This window comes from Lutra lutra, chromosome 1 (assembly GCF_902655055.1).
Source record: "Lutra lutra chromosome 1, mLutLut1.2, whole genome shotgun sequence".
In the NCBI taxonomy this organism is placed as follows: Eukaryota; Metazoa; Chordata; class Mammalia; order Carnivora; family Mustelidae; genus Lutra; species Lutra lutra.
The window spans coordinates 13,590,227-13,611,313 of record NC_062278.1 but is presented as its reverse complement, the minus strand read 5'-3'; the positions used below and the strand labels follow the sequence as shown (position 1 = coordinate 13,611,313).

The 21,087-nt window shown below is 43.8% G+C and overlaps 1 protein-coding gene across 1 annotated transcript in view; it reads right to left on the bottom strand.

Annotated features, from left to right (window-relative positions):
* TIAM1 (TIAM Rac1 associated GEF 1) overlaps positions 1 to 21,087 on the bottom strand; it is a 383,611-nt gene that overhangs the window by 68,338 nt on the left and 294,186 nt on the right. Inside the window, 4 exon segments of the mRNA XM_047721169.1 lie at positions 7,058 to 7,162; positions 13,140 to 13,310; positions 15,798 to 15,872; positions 18,634 to 18,780. Coding sequence (XP_047577125.1) covers positions 7,058 to 7,162; positions 13,140 to 13,310; positions 15,798 to 15,872; positions 18,634 to 18,780 — 498 coding nt within the window.

Sequence of the window (21,087 nt, the reverse complement as noted above, 5' to 3'; positions counted from 1 at the left end):
TAGGAATAGACATCGTTTTGTAGCTCTATTTTCTCGCAATTGATACTTGGAAGTAAAGTCTCATCACATCCCAGTCTCTTTATCCAACTGAACTCATTAAGAACCCCAGCAGAAATGTCAAACTCATATTCCCCAACTGAGCTACGGTTCCAGTTTCTAAATAAGCCCTCACCACCACTTTGTGTGTCTTCTCCCACCTGGTATCTCTCACAGAACTGAGAAATGAATTTGCTAAAGTCATAAACAATCTCCAGTATTCGCAACGCCTCACCTGGTGGCTCGGTCACTAAGGCGTCTGACTCTCGACGTCGGCTCAGGTCATGATCTCGGGGTCGTCTGATGGCGCCCCCTTCCCCCACGCTGGGCTTGGAGCCCACTTAAGATTTCTCTCTCTTCTTCTTCCTCTGCCTCCCCCCCAAATCTCCAGTACTGGGGAAACAATTTATTAAAATCAGAAAGAGATTTCTAGAAATAAGGAGAAATCTCTGTGCTTCCATTTTCTTCTGTTCACAAACCATTTTTGTCCAAAGGGCTCATGGTAGCACAATAGAGGACAAGTTAAAGAACTGAAATGGACAGCAAATTATATAAATGGAGGGTATTTTCGTTTAGCCACTGGATTATACCAAATTAGCTAGGAAACTAAAGCATGTAAATTAATCAGTTCTCCAGAAACCCAAGAAATCTTGGGAGGGGGAAAAGACAACAGAAAGCTGCAGGTCACATACCAGAAACTTTATCTGAATTTAGTTTAATTCATTTTCACTTGGAGGTACCAAACCTTATTTCTTAGGTAAGCAAGCCAAAGGCCATTTCCAAAATTATGATAAATATTCTAAAAACAAATAACAAGTGTCAAAGTTCATATGGCACTTAAAAACTATCATTCAGTTTTGAACTGAAAATCTGTTTGTGCCAAAGTCAATAAGAGAAGGATGTCTCTTAGCATGAAAAGAAATCTTGGTGGTTATCTAAACCTGCTCCCATCTCTGACCACATGGTGATTCCTCCAGAAATAATGTAATTCAGGCAAGTAGAAAATAATGGTAATTTCCTTTTCTTCCCTTTCTTAGAGCAGCTGACAGGTGGGAGAGATGCATCTGATGCTTGGGACTCAGGGAGCCTGAAATAAAGGGACCACCGACCACACTGCCGGGGTCCTCTAGAACACGCTCACTTCATGCAACTTTCGACAAATGCCCTGTGTTAGGGGTGTAATTTCATGTGTTTTCTTTTTATATTTCAGAAAAATGTTCATACAAATACCTTCTACGAATCAGAAGAAATCAGTTATAAAACCGATCTTTAGTTCAGAAGGTACGGTCACCAAAGTCAAAACTACCAAATATACTAACATTTTATGCCATTATTTGAGAACATCACGGACTGGTCAATAAAATGCCATGAACTATGTTCCTTTCAACTTACTTTGAGCCTTAGTTTTTACTTTTTCCCCCTTTTTTAAATTTAAACCATTAGCCAACATACAGTACACATCGATAGTTTCAGAGGTTGTGTTCAATAATTCCTCAGTTGCCTGTAACACCCAGTGCTCTTCACACCATGCTTTTAAAAATTTTTCTTGAGAGCCAAACTCTTACCCTAGGTGGCAGTATGCCACTGTTCCAATCATCTCCGGAAAGTTCCAAGTGGTTTCCACAGACCAGGTGGGACCATATCTTTGTGAATAATCTTCCTATTCTTTCCTGTTATTGTCTCCTACTTTTCTTTGCATTTGGTGTGAAAGCCGTTGTGTCTTTGACCAGCATCAGACGATAACTTAGTGTAATCTAGGTAAGCCCCTTGGCCACAGTCCTTTCTGGGGGTAGTTAGACTAACATCGTGTTTAGTAAAAAGCACTAATAAAACATATCGAAATCTCAAGAAGGGTCTGAACTTTAAAATATATTTTTAGTGCAAGCACAATCAATACATGAAACTAGAAATGCTAAAATTGTATCCTTTTATACAAAGAGCTTCAACAGTGAAACATCACAGACATTCCCTTTATTTGATTAAATCAACGGTGTCTCACGCTTTCCTGCTTTTCAAACACCAGATTAAAAAGGTCATCAGATTTAAGAAAAAACTTGATTACCAAGTGTTCGAGTTATCGTGAAATCATAATCATCTGTTTCCACAGCTCCTCTGGGAGCCCTGGTCCAAGCCAGCATCACCGACCGCCCCCGCTACCGCTGCCCACTAGCCCCCTGACTGCTCTCAGCTCTTTCTCTTATGGCATGGTCCACTGGCCACCCATCAGCCACAGTGAGCCTACTAAAACAGAAGTCTGCTAATGTCCTTCCTCCCCTGGGGCTTCCCCTCTCCCGCACACCCCAGATGGCCTACTCTGCTTCCGACTCCCTCCTCTCCTATACCCTCAAGCCTCCCTCCCCAGCCCCTTCACTTACCCTACCCACTGCCCTCCTCACACAGCAAGCAAACCACCTTCACTCCCACCACTCCCGCCACCTGCCCCCTGACAGGGCCTCAACCCCCTCTGTTCCCTCAGCCTAGAACACTTCCCTCCAAAATACCTCCACGACTCATTGTCTCACTTCACTTCCTGTTCACACATCACCCCAAACACAGCTGAAGGAGCAGCACCCTCAGCTTCCGGATGCCCCAACTTTCTGTCCCCTCGACCAAACCTTTCCTCTCCAAGCTCTTGACATCCTCCGAAAGTGTGCATTTACATGTCTTTATGCAAAAAAAAAAAAAAAAAAAAAAAAAAAAAAAAATCATATATTTTTATATCTGTCTTCACAAACTTGAATATCAGTTCCATGAAGAATGGAGACTTTTTCCATCCTTTTTTTTTTTAAAGTAGGCTCTACGCCCAAGGTGGGACTTGAACTCATGACCCCAAGATTAAGAATCATATGCTTTGTGGGCTGCGCCAGCCAGGCGTCCCTAGGAGGAAGGATTTTTGATGACGTCTCCCAGTGCCTGGAACAGCTGTAGTCGTGGTAGGCACACAGAAGTGCTAAATAAATATGTACTGGTTAGGAAATCAATTAATCAGTGTTTCTGCAAACTCTTCATTCCCCCGTCACTTCAAGAAAAACACATTTAAAATGGGTTTTGAAAAGCCAGTGCTTCTCATTCATTATCATCCCATCCACTGGACCCAACAACCAAATATGAAAAAGTAGCCAAGGAAATAGCACTTATATCGGAACGTAAACAGCCAAGCAGACGAGCAGGTCACCAACGCGTTACAGCCATTCACAAGCACGAGGATCCCCTAAGCCACCAAGTGAACACGCCAGACCCCTTAAGTCTTTAAAATCCGGTACACACTTTTCCTAATAACTACCAGCTTTCCTACGAAAGAACGGTGGGTAAAACAATGTCAGAGAATCGTTTATAGATGATATAATGGGACAGTCATCTATAAGTGAGTTATTTTTGAGGAAACCACTTTGCACATCCATGAGCTTCCCTGGTCTGTCAAAAATAAAATGGAGGAGGGGCACTTGGGTGGCTCAGTCGGTTAAGCGCCTGCCTTCAGCTCAGATCATGATCCCAGGGTCCTGGGATCGAGTCCCCCAACGGGCTGTTTGATCAGCGGGGAGCCTACTTCCCCCTTTCCCTTTGCCTGCCACTCCCCATGCTTGTGAGTGCACTCGCTCTCTCTCACAAATAAATAAAATCTTTAAAAAGAAAAATAAGGGTGCCTGGGTGGCCCAGTGGGTTAAACCTCTGCCTTGGGCACAGGTCATGATCTCAGGGTCCTGGGATCCAGCCCCGCATCGGGCTCTCTGCTCCACGGGAAGCCGCTTCCCCCTCTCTCAATGCCTGCCTCTCTACCTGCTTATGATCTAAAATCTTTTTAAAAATTAAAATAAATAAAAATAAAAATAAAAAATAAAATGGAGGTGGGCGCTGGGAACCAATTAAGCATGACTGGTCTGATGCTTGGTCAGTAAGGGGCAACACGCTGAAATCTGCAAACTCTCAAAGAGCCTCCAGGCACACTGTGGGTTCAAATACCCCTTGCCTCAGAAGGACATCAGAACCAGTTAATGGCCTGTACCAGGGACTGGAAACCAGGAACCCCTGGGCAGAATTCAAGGTGGGGTGTAAACTTACATGGTGGGAAAAAAAAAATGCCATCTTTATATTCATTAACCAGTAACTGACACCTAGCATTTGAAGCAACTGAAATCTCCAATCAGAAATACATGCAGGCAACAAATACAGGAGTATTAGCAGCCGCTGTGACCTGTCATGAGAAAAAAATTAGTTATTTCCCAGTCACATTTTTTCTAGTGGCCACTACTACCTCAAAGTGTTATTCACGCTCATCACGACTTCAAAACAGCGGGAGCTATCAGACTTACCGCTAGGTCTTATTATTTAATGACCCAATAAATAAGCACATATATTATCTATAATTTTAAGACTGTTTTTGATAATTATTTCAACATAATTAGGCCACTGGCAAGCCGACGTATTTTATTTCATACAGGCTTTACCAAGTTGCCCAAGCTATCTTACGATTGGGCCCCTGGGGGGCTCAGTCAGTGAAGCATCTGCCTTGGGCTCAGGTCATGATCCCGGGGTCCTGCAATCGAGCCCCTCCTGGTCTTAGGCTCCCTGCTCAGCCGGGGAGTCTGCTTCTCCTTCTCGTTCCGCCCCTCCCCCAACCATGCTCTCTTTCTCTGCCTCTCTCTCTCAAATAAATAGAATCTTAAGAAAAAAAAGAACAAAAAAGTTCAGAATCTGGTAAAAACAGAGATGTGAATAAGCAATACTCCCTTGCAGTTTAAACAATAAAATTAATGAGTCTACGGCGTTTGCCTCCTCAGGGATCTCCGAGCTGGAGACCTTTCGCAACGAGCAAGAGAGAATACCACACTCTGTTCACATTTTAGAATTTATATAATTTATAATTTAAAAAATTATAATTAGAACATCTGTCCAGCAACCGTAGATACAGACAGACTAACCTTGGCACACCTCCGTCTCCTACATTAGATGAACTACACAATGGCCAAGACTCAGAAACAGTAATTGAGTCTATGTAATTTCAAAAGATGTGTCTCAAGCACTTGCGATGTGTGGGAGATGAGGGACACGGAAGTGGGTCAGGTGCCATATAGGAAAGTCACAACCACCAAGATGCAAACACATGGGTGATCTGTCGGCGATTCCAGTCTTACTGCCAACACGCTTTCCTTTGTTACGTAAGGAACACGGTTTTCTTTCCTCTGCTCACAGAGAACAAAGCTGAGGCTCTTCCACATGCCAGAGGGAGGAAAAACAAATCAGCTACTCTCCGCTAAAAGTTCCCTCTTCTGTTAACAGTCATTATTTAGGCGATGCTTGGAAATAGACTGGTCTTGACCTTCTTCTGTTGATTGCATGGCTCAGAAAAGCGCAGCGGACACACTCCCTCTCCGATTTCATTAGCAACACTTAAAGGCGCACGAGGGAACATTTCAGGATGATGGCAACGTTCTAACTTAGGGCCGTAGCACTGGAAGCAGGACCGCGTACATTGGTTCAAACTCCTCGAACTGCATGCTTCTCACTTGCTGAGCTCTAGCGTACACGAAGTGAACGTCAAAAAAACACTGGATTGGAAACAAAATTCCCCACTAAATTTTAAATCACGCTTCTCCTTTTCAGAGAGAGAGACTACTGGGGTTTAAGTTTCCAGTTCTGCTTTCTGTGGTGCAAGCGTGTCTGAAGTCATGCTGTTATCATTCGTGTTTCCGTGGCAAGAAGCACGGTGGCCCCCAGAGGAATGACTAAGTGCAGAGAGGGAAGAACGAATTCCAACAGAGAGGCGCCTTGCTCCTCAAACGTCTCTTCCTGGGACTGAAAAATGTATCACTCGCCTAACAAAAAAGGAACTTGTCGCCGTCTTGCTGCTGGGACCACCTGTGACTGAGTATCTATCTACTATGTGCATCCTGATGTCTAATCTTTGCAAAATCCTCGAAATTAAGCACAGATGACCCTTGAACAACAAGGGTTTGAACCGCATGGGTCCATTTTTTACATAGTTTTTTTTTTTTTTTTTTTTTAGAGGGCTGTAGATGTATTTTTTCTTCCTTATGACTTTTTAAAAAAGATTTTATTTATTTATTTGAGAGAGAGAGAGAGAGAGCACGCGCAGGGGGAGCAGCAGAGGGAGAGGGACGAACAGACTTGGTGATGAGTGAGGGACCCCAATGCGGGGCTCAATCGCAGGACCCAGAGATCATGACCTGAGCTGAAATCAGCTGCTTTACCAACTGAGCCACCCAGGCGCCCCCTCTTCCTGTGACTTTCTTAATAACGTTTTCTTTTCTCCAGCTTACATATTGCAACAATACAGGACATAATGGATGCAACATACAAACTAGGCGTTCATTGACTGTCAACGCTATGGGTGAGATTTCCCCAGTTCAGTTTCAGGGAAATCAAAAATCCGCTTGAATTTTTGGCCGTACAGGCAGTTAATGCCCCGGGCCCCTGCACTGTTCAGAGGTCAACTCTATCAGCACCTCTTCCTTTGCCAATACCACAAAATGAGTAAGCAGTAGGGCCAACATAAAACCCAGCTCGAGTTTAGAATCCATGTCCCGTGATGAGGCTCGAACCTATGTAAATGTCCCCAGGAACTGCTGTAAGGACAGTTACAAAAGACGGGGACATACAATCCCAGCGCCGCTTTTTCATGCCACGGGACTCGACCCATCGGTTCCCATACACAGGTAGGAGTCAGTCAACACGGAATTAGGGTTTTCTCCCCCCGACAACAGCCAGCTGATCGCTGAGTCACCAATTCAAAACAAAGGACTGCAAAAGCTGCAAGGAAAGCAACTAAAATTCTCAGGGGCAGCTCCGGATTTCAATCTTTCACGATCGCACAAAGGTGGCATTTCTACTTGGCAGACACACTGTGAGAAGTAAGGCCACCTTCACAAAGTTCAGAGCGCTGAAGGAGGCTCATTTATTTTAGAATTCGTTCCTCTTCACCAACCACAATTAGCACGAGCACACATATAATTTAAAAATAATCTCCCACAGAATGTACTTGGACAACAGTCATAAACATTACCAGCTCATAAATGTCCTCCTCGGGCTTTGGAACGTAGTGTTGCATTTTGTTTTCTATTAGGAATTTCAGACGCAGGTAATGAGCAGAATGATCCAGCTGATGTGTCTGGGACAAGAGAAAGGAAAAAGAAAAGACAATGTCTGTTCAATAGTAAAGAGGAATAATTAGCGCCCACTGACATATTACCATCCCAAGAATTCTAGAGAGTTCTAGAGATTTCTAGACTCTAAAGATTTCTCACTGCAGAGGGGGGTAACGTTTCTATACCTCTTAGAAGGTTTACGTTGAAAACTCAAACCTTAAAAGCATTTTCATTCAACAGATGAATAATATCCCAGGGGTAGCTATGACTTTATGATTCCATGGAAATAACTGAGTCGCTTCTCCACTGCTGCTGATCTGAGTCATACCCTTTAACACCGGTTTTGCAACAAAACCCACCAGATCAAAGAAGCCCTTCCACATAATTCCAAACACACAAAGGTGATTAAAGAAGCAAAGTAACAGAAAGGCAAGGAAGTACTCCCAGTGGTAGAGAAAAGCTGTGCCCAGCAAAGTTGTTTTTCTAACCACATGGGGACACTGGGACAGTTGTTAACAGTTCATTTGCAGGCGAGTCAGTGTGAAGACAAGGCATTTGGATTTCAGTTATTTATATACACCCCGAGTGAGACTCCCTCTGGGGGCAGTGCAGATGGGCACAGGTCCAGCTTTGGAAACACACTGAATGACTTGCCCAAAGAAAACAATTCTAAAATCGTTAAGGATTGAAATATCCAGGCCTTCTCCTTTGGTCCAGAATGGGTCAACTGATTTTTCCCCCCTAGAAAGTCATCCTCAATTTAACGTTGCAGGTGGGGGAAAGCCATAGTGGCAATGTGGTTTTATGACTAACCCTCCACCTAAATTCATGAAGATGCAGAGAAAAACACAAGAAAATGTTCTTCAAAAGTTACATGGCAGCCTGAAAATGATTGTTAGAAAATGTTTCAATTGAGTCATTTTTTTCTAAAGCCTTATCTTTTAGAGATTCATCCTCAAGTACTAGGAGATAAAGATATGATGTCTGCAATTTGCCTCCAAAACAATTCAGAGCAGGGAAGGGAGTTGGTAAACAGACGAAACATAATTTCGGTAATCATAGGACCTTGGTGATAGTATGACATGCAGGATGTTTATGACATGATTCTCTACTCTTACATAAGTCTGACATTTTTCGTAAATATAAAATCTCTTCCCACCAAAAGCTCCAATGGTGAGAATTATTTAAAGATAAGTGAAATGGATTTTTCACTGCTTTCAAGCTCCTCCTGCTTACCCTGCCCACCCCCCAAAAACATTCTCAAGGGCCAAGCTAAGATCATGCCAACAATTATTCTAATAACAGTCATTCGATCACATCTAATAAACTTGTAAGTGTCCCCGACCCTGTGTGAGGCACTGCAGAAATAGAAATGAAGCCTTTAGGCGTGTGTATGGCTGTGGAGAAAGGGTGTGCAGAAAATGGAAGGTGGTGGGGTGGTGCCTTTGCTTTTTGAATCAAGATACAGGCAAGACAGGCATCCTGCATTATGCACATTTCCAGAGACCGCAATTTCCATCCTGCACATTTCCAGAGAGTGCAAATAAGTGTGTTCTGAACATCTAGCACGATGATTAGGAAGTTTTCTATCGGTGACTCTTCAGAACCCCCAACATGTATCCTCTCCCAAGTCAAGTGAGAGTCTAAAGCCCGCCGTGTGATCACAGGCACCACTGGTCAAACGCTCAGTGTCTCACCGACCCAGATGGTCAGTGTCTAAGACAACACGAGTGTACGGGTAATCCAGAGAAGCACAGAAGCGTAGAACGGGCAAGTTTTCAAGTGTGCGATCTATTGCTTGTGGGAGAGCTGCTGAGACAAACATCCATGAAATAATAATATTTAGGGTAAAAGGATCAGGAAAGTTTCCCTCCAGAGACAGAAGCTGCAACTGCTTCCCACCTACCCAGGTCCTCACTGAAATCTTTAAGTAGAAGAAAAAAATTTGTGTTCACCATCTGTTTCTGACTGAGGTGGGAAGGAAACAGAAATGAAATTCCATCGGGTCGTGGTAAGGAACAAGTCTACTTGGCAACCCTACTGTCATCATTAATAAACACTTTGCGGATACTCGCAATGAGGCTGTGACTTAGTCAGACGGTCTTCTGGAAGTCGGACCTGAACAGCAACCTCACCTAAGAAATTTCTGGTTCCTGAACCCTCAGTGTGAGACAGATGCCCCACTATCAGGCACCAAACATCTTAAGATGGTCCTGATGAAGACTGGAGATTCTCAGCACACCTTAAGTGCTGAAACACTTACACAGATGTACAGAGAATGAAAAATGACAGCTGTCAAGGTACCTCACTTCAAGGAGCACAGCAAAGACAACAGTGATGATGAGGCTGATTCTTGCCGCCAACCCTCCCCCACCACCTTTTCCAAACTTCGTGAAGCTTTGTACAATAATGTCCTGATGATTTTGTAAAACAAAATGGCATACGCAACAAACAAAATTTTTAATACTCATCCTAATGAATTAACCAATGAACTTCTTCATCTTAATGAATTAAATCAGATCGTCAGAACTTTCAAGAAGAATTTTATGCTCCCCGAGTATCTGCTAGTCAATACCAAGGCAGGTCGAGCAAATTACCATGTTCGCAATACATCTTTGTGCAAAAAAGAATTCCAAACATCAATAAATATTTTAACATGGCAATTCTAAATATTTGGCCTGCTGTAGACTTGTAAAACAGTCAAGAGAAAGCTTTCTAACTCAAGAGAAAAATCAGTGAGGGAAAAATTTAAGTGGTACCAGTCAGTTTTCCAAAGTGCATTTACTTGAATTACTTAGAGACCATCTGATTTCATTTTGAGGCCATGTAGCCACACGTCATACCCGAAGATGAATATTACCACAGAACAAGTATTAGCCGGGTTGGCATATTTTTTTTTAATTTGCATCTACTTCAAAGGATGAAGTAGTAAAACACAATGCAGGTTTTTTCAGTAAATAGTCTGAGCCAATTATAATAGATAATAATGTGACCTTTCAATCCATATGGGATTGCTCTTCCATTTTGGTCTAACTTCTCAGGGAAACATAAAAGCGTGCAGTTATCACATATAGAAATCCATGCAAACACACACACACACACACACACACACACACACACGCACACATGCACACAACTACCATGGAATTTCCAAAGATATTTAACCTCCTCTTCAAGGTGACCTTTTTTTTTTTTTTTTAAGCCAATGGTTATAGAATAATCAAAGGCATAAGCCAACATAGGGACAGCATGAAATAAAAGTTATCCCAGGGCCAAACGTGAATAAGATCAGTGACTATGGATGAATGAATTTTTTTGCAATTATTTTGGTAATTGCACTGATCAGAATATATCAAAAACCCAGAGGCCAACGTGGTTACCTGCTATATTTAGCAACAATCTTTTTCGTAACATCCATAACATGAACGGTACATGAAATGTAGATCTTGAAACATTTACTATACCAGAACTTGACTGTTTCTCGGATGGCAGATGACAAACTGATGGGAAATGATGTGGATCAGATAGAATAGGAAAGAGAATGAGCTGAATGCAAGAGACAGAAGAAAGAGATTGATTATTAAATATCAGAAAAAGCATCCATCACCCACGTTGAGAATGACAATAAAGAAATAAAAGACAGACATTCTGACAATCACCTTTCTTTTTCAGTCCCTCCTCCAACAGAAAAAAAACACTCACCATTAATTAGATCATTAATAACAGGTAGCACTGTTTCCCCATTATCTCTTTCCCTCTTAAGAATAAAACCGGCTCCACTAATGACAATAAAGTGTTTTCCAGAGAAGCAGCCAGCTTTAGAAGGCACCTGGCTCTCAGCACACTATATAATTTATCCTACATGGGTGTTTTTCCAGAGACCATCAATTTCTTAAAGTGCACACAGAAGTTTTCCATTTTTAAACTCGTGACACTTAAGCTTGTCCCACACCATATTGTTTTTTGTCTTTATTTCTACTTTTGGGAAAAAGAGCTGAGGATCCAAGGAAAATTGGGCAGGATGACCTTCCGTCCTCATGATGCCATGAAAAGCCTTTCCAGCGATAGAAATAAACACTTCATAGGGGGACAGGTCCAACTATCTTTGTAGAGATGGTCTCTAGTTGCCGTGACACTACTATTCCTCATTCCTTGGGTTTCTATCAAGGCAACTGCTTGAAAAGTATCTCAAATTGGGCCCATCATTATTTTCCCCACTCACTATTCAATTTTCCACCCATCGATGGTCACTGGAAAACTGACCTACCCTCCGATCCCTAATTGTGTCTGAGGCTGATGGATACAGGAGGCCCTAAAGCAATGCCAAGTAAGTTTGGCTTATGGGGAAAAAAAAAAAAAGCACAAGAGTCCTACTTTTGACACCTTCAGCTGCAGTTCTGAGAATAACTCCCACAGCTCTGCAGAATATTAATGGGTCTCTAAAGAATCGTGCTAATCTATAAATAAAAGAATGCAGAAATCCTCAATAGGCCAATTTTGTTAAGTAATTAAAATGAAAAATGTGAACAGAAATACCATTATCTTCAAAAAGCTGGAATTCATGTACATGAAGGATTCAAAGCATGTAACAGTATCATTTATTTTTAACACCTATATGGGGGCTGGTTTTAGCTTTGTCCTGAAACAAATGGTCCTTCTACATTTCGTGCACATAAGGCTTATTTGAGCCAGACTGTTTCATTTCTCCCACTCATAGAAAGAGCCATTTTTTCCCCCTTACAAAGGCCCTAGTGATTTGTTTTCTTTAACAAATTCAAAAATTGCTGATTGCAGAGTTACACACAGCACTGAGGTGCTTGCTATGGGACAGAAAGCTGGGCAGTATTTATAAACCATTGTGTTGAGTGAGGAGGTCCTCAAAAGGTCACTGTCTCCATCCAGTGTCTTCCAGGGCAAAATTATGCCAGAAGGGTCTCTACTTGTCCTTTCGTGGCCCTGGGGAAAACCATCACACTGCCTCAAGAATCGATTCTAGATTCTTCTGACCCTTACATCCCACCCTTCCTGATGAGCGATCTGGGGCCGGAGGGTACACCGAGGCTTAGAGCATCCAGGTGGATGTGGATTCAATCCCTCCTTTGCAAACTGACTGTGATGTGAGGCCAGGGCCAGGAGCTACAGCTGTCTGGGCCTCACTTTCTCCATCTGTGTAATGGGTGGGGGGCATCAGCTCTTTCTCAGACTTGACAGAACTAAATAGGACTATGAGTGCTATCAATTGTGTGAAAGTAAAAACGGGCCCATGAGGAAAGCTCTTTGCTTTCCTCTTTGCTTCCCTCACTCAAGGGACTTCCAACTGGCTGCCCGTCAGAGGTGAAAAAAAATAACACCATGTTGACCTTGAAAAAGATTAGGAAGTTTCTCAGCTTCAAGTGAAAGCAGAGAGGATGAGCTCAGGCATCTGTCACATACTCACACAAAAAGAGGCTAATGTTCTGTTTTATAGGAGAGGGAGTTTCCCATTCTAGAGGTCACACGTATTTCTTTCAGTTTTTCCCTCCCCAGATGCAACGGCGTGTCCGCTGCTGTCAAAAACCAGGTTATACACAGCGCACAAAACACGATACCATTAAATACACGCGTGTGTGTGCGTGTGGAAAACAGAAGGGAAGACAAACGCCAGACTGTTTACAGCATAACTTCCAGATCCTGGAAGGGTGGGTTTCACTCGCTTTGTTCTTTACCCAAATCGTCTACGATTTTTGCAATGAGCGTGTGATACGCTCATTACAATTCTATGAAATACACATATTGAAAGAAGCTACTTAAAAAGAATCCCTCTCCTCCCAAAGCCAAAGAATTCGCTTCTGCTTATTATGCATATGATCACAAAGGATTCCGAAGCTGCTCCGAGGGGAAATGGAGGTATACTGGGAATGCCTGCCTCTCCAGCACGCCTCCCAGCTCCCACGTGCGCCGTGGGAAATTCCTCCGGGCCCCTCCGCTCTTCTCAAGGAAACGACCCGAGTAACTTCATACCTTGCAGATCAGCTCCAGGGTGTCCCGGGCAGTGTCCCCAGGCCGGACGACGGTCAGGGCTGGCTGGTTATTTGGCAGACAGAACCAGGACGGAGTGAAATATTCATGGACCCAAATGTCGCAGTCGGGATTGTGCTGATGGACGCTGGGCAACACCATTTCTTTTTCCCTCTACGGTAAGAAATCAAGTTAGCCAGGCAACGGTAGTCAGGCTTTGCTCTTTTTGATCCCCAGATCGTACACAGGGATTAATTATTCCCGTGAACATGGCCCAGAGCAGAGATGGTGGCACTGGATGAAGAAAGGGACATTCAGAGACAGGAAGAAGCTACTGAGAGAAGAGCTTTAATAGAGGAAGGAAAAATTTCTTAGATATGGTTTCTTACACCTGGTCCACGGCATCCACGGGTGGGCCGTGTGTGAGTGAGTGGGCACTGAAATTTGGAAGAAAGAGAGAAATGGCTCATCCATTCAGCTCAGTGTTCTTGCTAGGATTTCTTCCACCAACCCGCCTTAATTTAGAGCAGGGAATTCCTGCAGCAAGAATATCTACGTGTGAGTTCTGTTCCAAGGCAACAGTGAGGCCCCAGGGACGTTCTTAAAGAAAAGATGATGCTCTAGCACTCGTATTTACGGGGACCATCATCTCTGTGCTTGCATTGACCTCCAGCACAGTTCTGGGAGGGAAATGGCTCCATTTCCCAGGTGAGGTTCAGGGAACCTCAAGGCATGATCTTTCCGGCCTTCTTAGGCTGTTGCCACACTCCATCCTCCCCACCACTCTGCTGGAGGCTGGAGGGTAGCGCCCGGTTTGTAAGGATGGGATATGCGTGCATTCAGCGGTTGGGTTAATCTAAGCCGGACAGCTAAACCCTCCACAGCAATGAAACAGGGGTCTAATCTCTTTGAAATAAAGAAACAAAGAATGATGTTAGATTTCAGCAATGGAGAAAGAATACTGATGGGCAAGATGTGCTTTGATAAGACTTGATTATTGGTTTAAAACCAGGTCACCAATTACTAAATACATATCTTCAGGTTACCAAGAACAAGGCTGGTATTAACAAATGACAAGAAGAAACAGATTTCCAAACAAAGGCTGACAGGTGGTAACGTAACAACTTCCATTCACAAAAAGAACGAATCCCAGAGTGGGGGACCTACTTCTGAAAAGGCTACTGAGCTAAATTCACTCAAGAAAACAATTTCAGCTCTGGCTTTGAATGATGTTGCACGTGCAGATAAACTAAACCCCAAGGAAGGATCGGCAAAAAAAGCAATCAACTTGGTTAAATCCCAGTAACTAAAATTGGAATCTCCTTACTGTCCCCATGCACCGTGTTAAAAAAATGACACTTAGCAATGGATCGGTCCAAGTTTTGCACCTAAACTGCTCTTTGAGATCAAGGCGTTCTAGCCAAGAAACGGAATAAAGAAGTATCTCCAAGAAACGGAAAAACAAAAGGGACACAGAAATCCAGAGGAAAAACATTTACGGGTTCCAGGATCTCTGTGCCTGGAGAGGATATCCCAACATTAAAAGTGAACTAATAATTGTATGCAAGATGAGTTACCTAACTTCAGAAATGGCTTCATTAATATCAAAAACTATGCTTGGATCGAATGTAGGTACAGCGATTTAATTACACCAGGTCTCATCAGAGGGAGAGAGAGTCTTTCAAAGAGAGGGCTGTGGCTGGGTATTTCCAAGGACGGCTGCCTCTGCACCCATGATGACACAATCCAGGAGCAGTCCGAGCACAAAAGTGAGAGAAGGTCTGCCCGTGGCAGCTCGCCTCTCCTCCCCTCTCCAGTGGCCCGACCCTCCCCCCCAACCGCACTCTGGTTTCAGAGGTTTGGCTCCACCTAGAACGCCAGGCTGCTGACCGCGGCTGCTTGGTTGCATGGCAACCAAGGGCTAAACTCTCTGTCATATCGATTCAGAGTCCGAGAACCAGAGGACCCTTCCAAGGTCACATTGTCGACATCAGAACCCCCGAACAAAGAGGTTGCTGGTATCACTACAAGGGTTTTTAAAACTCGGGAATGTCCATTTATTTAGAGGCTGAAAAAACTAGCCCAGGGAAAAAAAAAAAAATCAATATTCTTTATGGGCTTTCAATCAGAGCAGTTTGACAACCCCTTTTAAATCCAAGCACAAGATTGGAACAAGTCTGTGAATCTTTAATTGAATACTTGTCTTTCAGGAGGCAAATGCAGTATTTTTTGTTTAAAGAATATACTATCGGAACAGTTCTTTGAAATTAATGGGAACAAAACAGCATGTGTGGGCAGAGAGGGAGGGCAGTACGAATTCACTTCTTGGGAATGGAGGGCGGATATAAAAGGAATCAGCAATGTCATAAAATACTCAGCTCCCCAGAACCCAAATTTTGTCTTAAATTCTAGATGGGAAATTACACATCCAAATGGTAAGTATTGAAAATGTTATGGCAGCAGGAACGTGTTCTCATTGTTACCAAGTTTTACACATAAAAGGCTTTTCCAGTTTTACTGACCTGTTACATAACTTTGAAGCTCTGATCATTTCGGTATTTAACAGAGTCCACTTAAATTTTAGGATCCCAGGAAACCAATGAATTGTGTGATGTTGATACATTTGTGGTACTTTTAGAAAAGGAACGTGTTTATTTTTACCTTGCCATCTGGAACAGTGTCATCAAATATTCCCTCTAAAGATTTCTTTACAGCATCCGTTCCCTCACCGAACACCTGCACGTATAAAAGAATCATCTTAAAAAAGACCATGGGCAGGAGGGCAAACAAGGCATGGGAAGGGGGATGGAAAATGGACACAGCTCTTAGAAAACATTACAGAGCTTCCAACTACTCCTCTATCAGATCCGTAAATAGGGAGCACAATTCCATGGTAGCAGGCCATGGAAAGTACGTTCCTCTAACTGGATCACTTCCCATTATCTTTGACAACTCGAAGAAGAAAGAAGAAAAAGAAGAAGGAGAAGAAGAGGGAGAAGAAGAAGAAGGAGAAGAAGAGGGAGAAGAAGAAGAAGGAAAAGGGAAAGAGAAGAAGAAGAAAAGAGAAAGTTAGCTCTTAGATCTGGATAATTCATTTAGATTTAAAGACAATACATTTGCTAAAGCAGTGATCTAGGTTTGTTCACACTGGAGAGTTTCTGCAATTCCCTCCTAGACGTGATCAAATGTTTATCAATAATTAATTTGTCATACTCTGTGGGGTAGAACCCGAGAACGTACTTTTAAGTACCTTCTACAACACAGAAAAGATTGTTTGTTTGTTTTTTTAATTTAAAAAAAAAACAAACAGAAATTTGTCTATTGTTCAAAATTAAATGAATTCTGCTAAGGCATCAAAATCTAAACATGGAGACAGGAGAAATAACACACATTGGCTCTAAACCAATCAGATACTATCAGGACCGTACAGATGATTAAGAAAAAGTCTTTCTCCCGAAGTAAATGAGATCGACAGAAACAGACAATTTTTGTCAATTTCAAAGTACTGAATTAGTAAGTAAATTTCTGTTGGTGTGCTTATGGCTAAGCAAGAAGTTTTTGTAAACTCTTTAAGAAAAAGCAACAAGAATTGCTTGGAAGACGTGGCATCACCCTTTGATTTTTGAAATACGTTAAAACATCCTCTTGGACTGGGTTAACGCGAGTCATCTACTTCGGCAGTGATGGGAATGTAACACAACTGGGCGCCCACACATTAGAAGCAGATGAAGCAAGGCTTTTGATAGAAAAGAAGGTCAAGCCAAGCTGCCAACCGCAAAGCCCTGGCATATATTTTAGTGGTGGTCTGAGCCCTCGGCCCTCACGGGATTCACACACAACACCTCACCACCTCCCTGAAGGAGGCGGGAGTCTTGACTGTGAAAGTCCCCCGTTGGTGAGTTTAGGCAAGAGCCACCAAGTCTCTTGTGTGATTTTGGATGGAGGAAATAATGACTTTCCGCAGCACCTGGGTGGCTCAGTGGGTTAAGCATCTGCCTTCGTCTCAGGACCAGGATCCTGGGGTTGAGCCCCACTTTGGGCTCCCTGCTCAACAGGGAGTCTGCCTCTCCCTTTGCCCCTCCCCCTGCTCTTTCTTGCTCAAATAAATAAATAAAATCTTAAAAAAAAAAAAAGAAAGAATGACTCTCCCCTAAACTGTTTTTTCTTCAGATTTTTTTTTTCTAAGATTTTATTTATTTATTTGACAGAGAGAGATCACAAGTAGACAGAGAGGCAGGCAGAGAGAGAGAGAGAGGGAAGCAGGCTTCTTGCCGAGCAGAGAGCCCAATGCGGGACTCGAACCCAGGACCCTGAGATCATGACCCGAGCCGAAGGCAGCAGCTTAACCCACTGAGCCACCCAGGCGCCCCTGTTTTTTCTTCAGATTTACACAGAAGTGAACTCCCTAGTAGTAAACTCGATATCCTGCCTTCCCCAGAGACCACAGAACAGACCGTAGGGGGTCCCAGCTACCTTATCATTTGCGACTCTGGTTTCCTGCAAATTCCATCAAGGATACAGATAACCCGCACTTAAACGGTGAGCGTGGTGGTCAGTGAAGAACGCAGGACATCGGTTTTCAGGATTGACGTCTCTTTTAAACTTCAGTTCTTAAACCAGCTGAAGGCTGGGATTATCAGAACGAATAATGAGGGATCTTTTTATGAAGGTGGTCGGCTGGCTTCTCACTTTGCATGAGGGCACAGAGTGAATAGGCAATCCAACTGCGCCCTCCAAAAATGCTCACTGCCTCCCTTCCCAGCCACCATCATCCACGAATCCAACATTCTCCTTCGCCTAGACCAACAACCGTGTTCCTTCAGTCCCCAAAACCCAAATGAGTGGTCCTGGAGCCACTCGTTTCACAAAACCAAAGGAGGAGGATGACAATGACAATGGGGCAAGGTTCCTAGAAGTGACTCTAGTAGGACGGCGGTCTGGGCGAGAAGGGGTATAAGGGACAAGGGACAGCATCTGTCGGAGGCCTGACCCCCCCACCACTCTTCTTGGTGGTGCCGTTCACCATGTACCGAGGTCCCCTTTGAGCCCCAGCATCTGGGCGAAAGGCAAAGGAGCTGCCCATTTAATGTCAACCCCAAAAAAGCCAAGGGCAAAGAAACAGTCCAATTTCCCCAGCGGCTGCCTTTGATCCCGTGCCAGAGGCAGACTAAAAAACTCTGTGCTCAGGTGCCCACTTGGCTTCATCAACAAGCCTTGTTTTTTTCTGAAGACTCAGGATGAATTGTGCACTTTCAGGAGGTCTATAATTAACCAGCGTTCGGAAAGGGTGCAGGTGGGGACACAGGAGCCTGGTGATAGACTAAGAGCAGAGTTCAAAGTCAGGCGTACGCATTATCTATTAAAAGTCTAGTGCAAGCAACATCTTTGTGTCAACCAGCCGATGTGAAGGACCAGCCAGGATCAATAAAGGCGCACACACACCCTCACAAGGCCCAGTGGGAGCTGGCCGGGGAAGCGACCTGGCCCTGCTTCCTACCTGATTGATGCTGGGGCGTCCCTGCTTCTTTTTGGAGGTAGTGTCCAGACCCCAAAGGGAAGAAAACCTGCTCCTCCGCTTGCTGGCAGATCTGGACATGGCCTGAGTACGACGTCTCACTCCAGCTTCACCAGTGCGAGCTGCCACCTGAAAACAGTGAGGAACGACATCAATAAGAGAGAGGTGTCAGGAGTGCTCCCCGGCTCCAAGGGGTCCCCACTACGCCACACCTCGAGGGAGCATCATTCTGCGTGCTGGATGGGACGCTGCCCGATTCATGAATTACTTAATAAAGCCAATGAGATCTTCAAATTCATAGAAATTTTTTTTAAAAAGCTAACACTGACCCCATCACCAAAGCATTTCATCTCTGACCCCTATACATGAGGACTTTGAAGGCCCTTCGTGGATTTAAGATAGAACTGAAAGGCTGGCAAACGGTCTGAAATCACAGGAAAACAGACAGTAACAGAATGTATGGGTTCTGTTTCCAAGAAGTAGGTGCCCTTCTGGTCACAGGATCAACCTTGAGCAGTAAGTTAAGCTAACTAAGATTCTCCCCGAATGCCACAGAGCTGTTTCTACGTTCTGGAAAAACAGTGCCTGAGTGTCGGGAAAAACAGTGCAAACAGTATGCACTGGCTCTTGTGATTCCATGTGAAAAATCTAAACTTAACCCACTCTTTCACTGATTTTCTCAAGAATTCCATAATTCCCTTCTTAGGGAAGTGACAGCGGTCCCCCAGTATCCTTCTCCCTCTGCCTCAGCTAGAGAAAGTCCCCAGGTAGCTGAGCACATGGCTACCCAGAGTTGACTTCTTTTCCTTTATAGCAGGACATGTACTTGTGGCAAAGTCCTGGACAATGGGAGATAAGCAGAAGGGCCATACCAAGATGCAGGAATCATCCTCAAGAAGAGGGCAACTTTCCCCTTCTCCTTCACTTCCCTCCTCAACAAAGGAAGGTCCATATGCGAACTAGTTAGTCTAGGACATTCAGACAGAACCCTTTTCAAGGACGACAGGACAATCGGATGGAAGGGACCTGGGTCCGTGAAAGTGGGAAAGCCCCCTTACTGGCCTTACGTGTCCTATGTTTAGGTAAAGGGGGAATAAAAATTCTGTTTTGTTTTAAAAAAAATAAACAAATAAAGGGAAGCTAAACTCTGTTGAGATATTTGCCAGATGCCAGCAGCCCAGATAAATATTTCCGAGGGCATCCGACCCCCTCCCCCCCCACCACCAAGTTTAAATCTGCCTCTGGGACAATGGCTCAAGGAGACGCCGCATCTCAGTGAGGACTCCAGAGTTCTTCCCAAGCACAAGCTCAAGCTTGAAGTGTATCCTATGGGTTATAAGCGAAGTCCCAGGAGCTTAAGTGAGGTCTCACTTAGGCCACCCACAGGCTTTCCTTTCATATAAGGGAGTGCCAGGAGATACAGCAAGTCAGACTTGAAATGAAACCTCCCCACCCATTCTTTGTTACTGGAGATGAGTCTTGGAACCTCCTTGTCATAGATTCCCACACGGGCCACTCCCAGGGTGATGACTGCCAACTGGAAGCAGTCTAGGGGATGAAACACCGTTGGGTAACTTCGGGGCCCCCCAGCCATCAAGCACGGTGGTTAGAAGGCACACCTCTTTGGGCTTTTAAGTCCCCTAGAAGCTCCATGAGCGGGCTGGCAAAGACATTACAAACAGGAACCCAAACAGCTTCTCTGCATGGGTATCGGGGAAGGTGTTGGTCCCAAGTGAAAATAGGAAGATGAGATCTTGTGTTTTCCCAGCTTGGCAAAGAAGAAAACTCAGATCTGGGCAGATAAAAATCCCACATCCAACACCACATTACAGAAACAGCTCTAATCTAGGATTATTATGCTCAAGGTGCTGAGGGGGACCAAAAAAAAAAAAAAAAAAAAAAAAAAAAAAAAAAAAAAAAAAAAAAAAAAAAAAAAAAATCACAAACCAAAAGGCACACGTCTACTTTAAAACAGATAAACATTTTCTCTATTCTCCTCACTTTCTTAAAGGTAAACACAAGTTGTAAAAAGAATAAGCTTATAGTGTGCTCACAAACATCCATGCTCGTGTGACTATTTCAGTGATCAGTTAAGCTTATCATCACAAAATGAGGCCAAGAACCACTAAATAAATGGTATTAAAGTTAAAAATCCTGGAGGGGAAAAAGCGCCCATTTGGCCTCATATTTATCTACCTCCTTATTAACAGATAAATTCACCTACGGGCGCCTGAGTGGCTCAGTGGGTTAAGCCTCTGCGTTCAGCTCAGGTCATGGTCTCAGGGTCCTGGGATCGAGGTCTGCATTGGGCTCTCTGCTCAGCAGGGAGACTGCTTCCCCCTCTCTCTCTGCATGCCTCTCTGCCTACTTGTGATCTCTCTCTCGCAGTCAAATAAATAAATAAAATCTTAAAAAAAAGAAAAAAGATAAATTCAC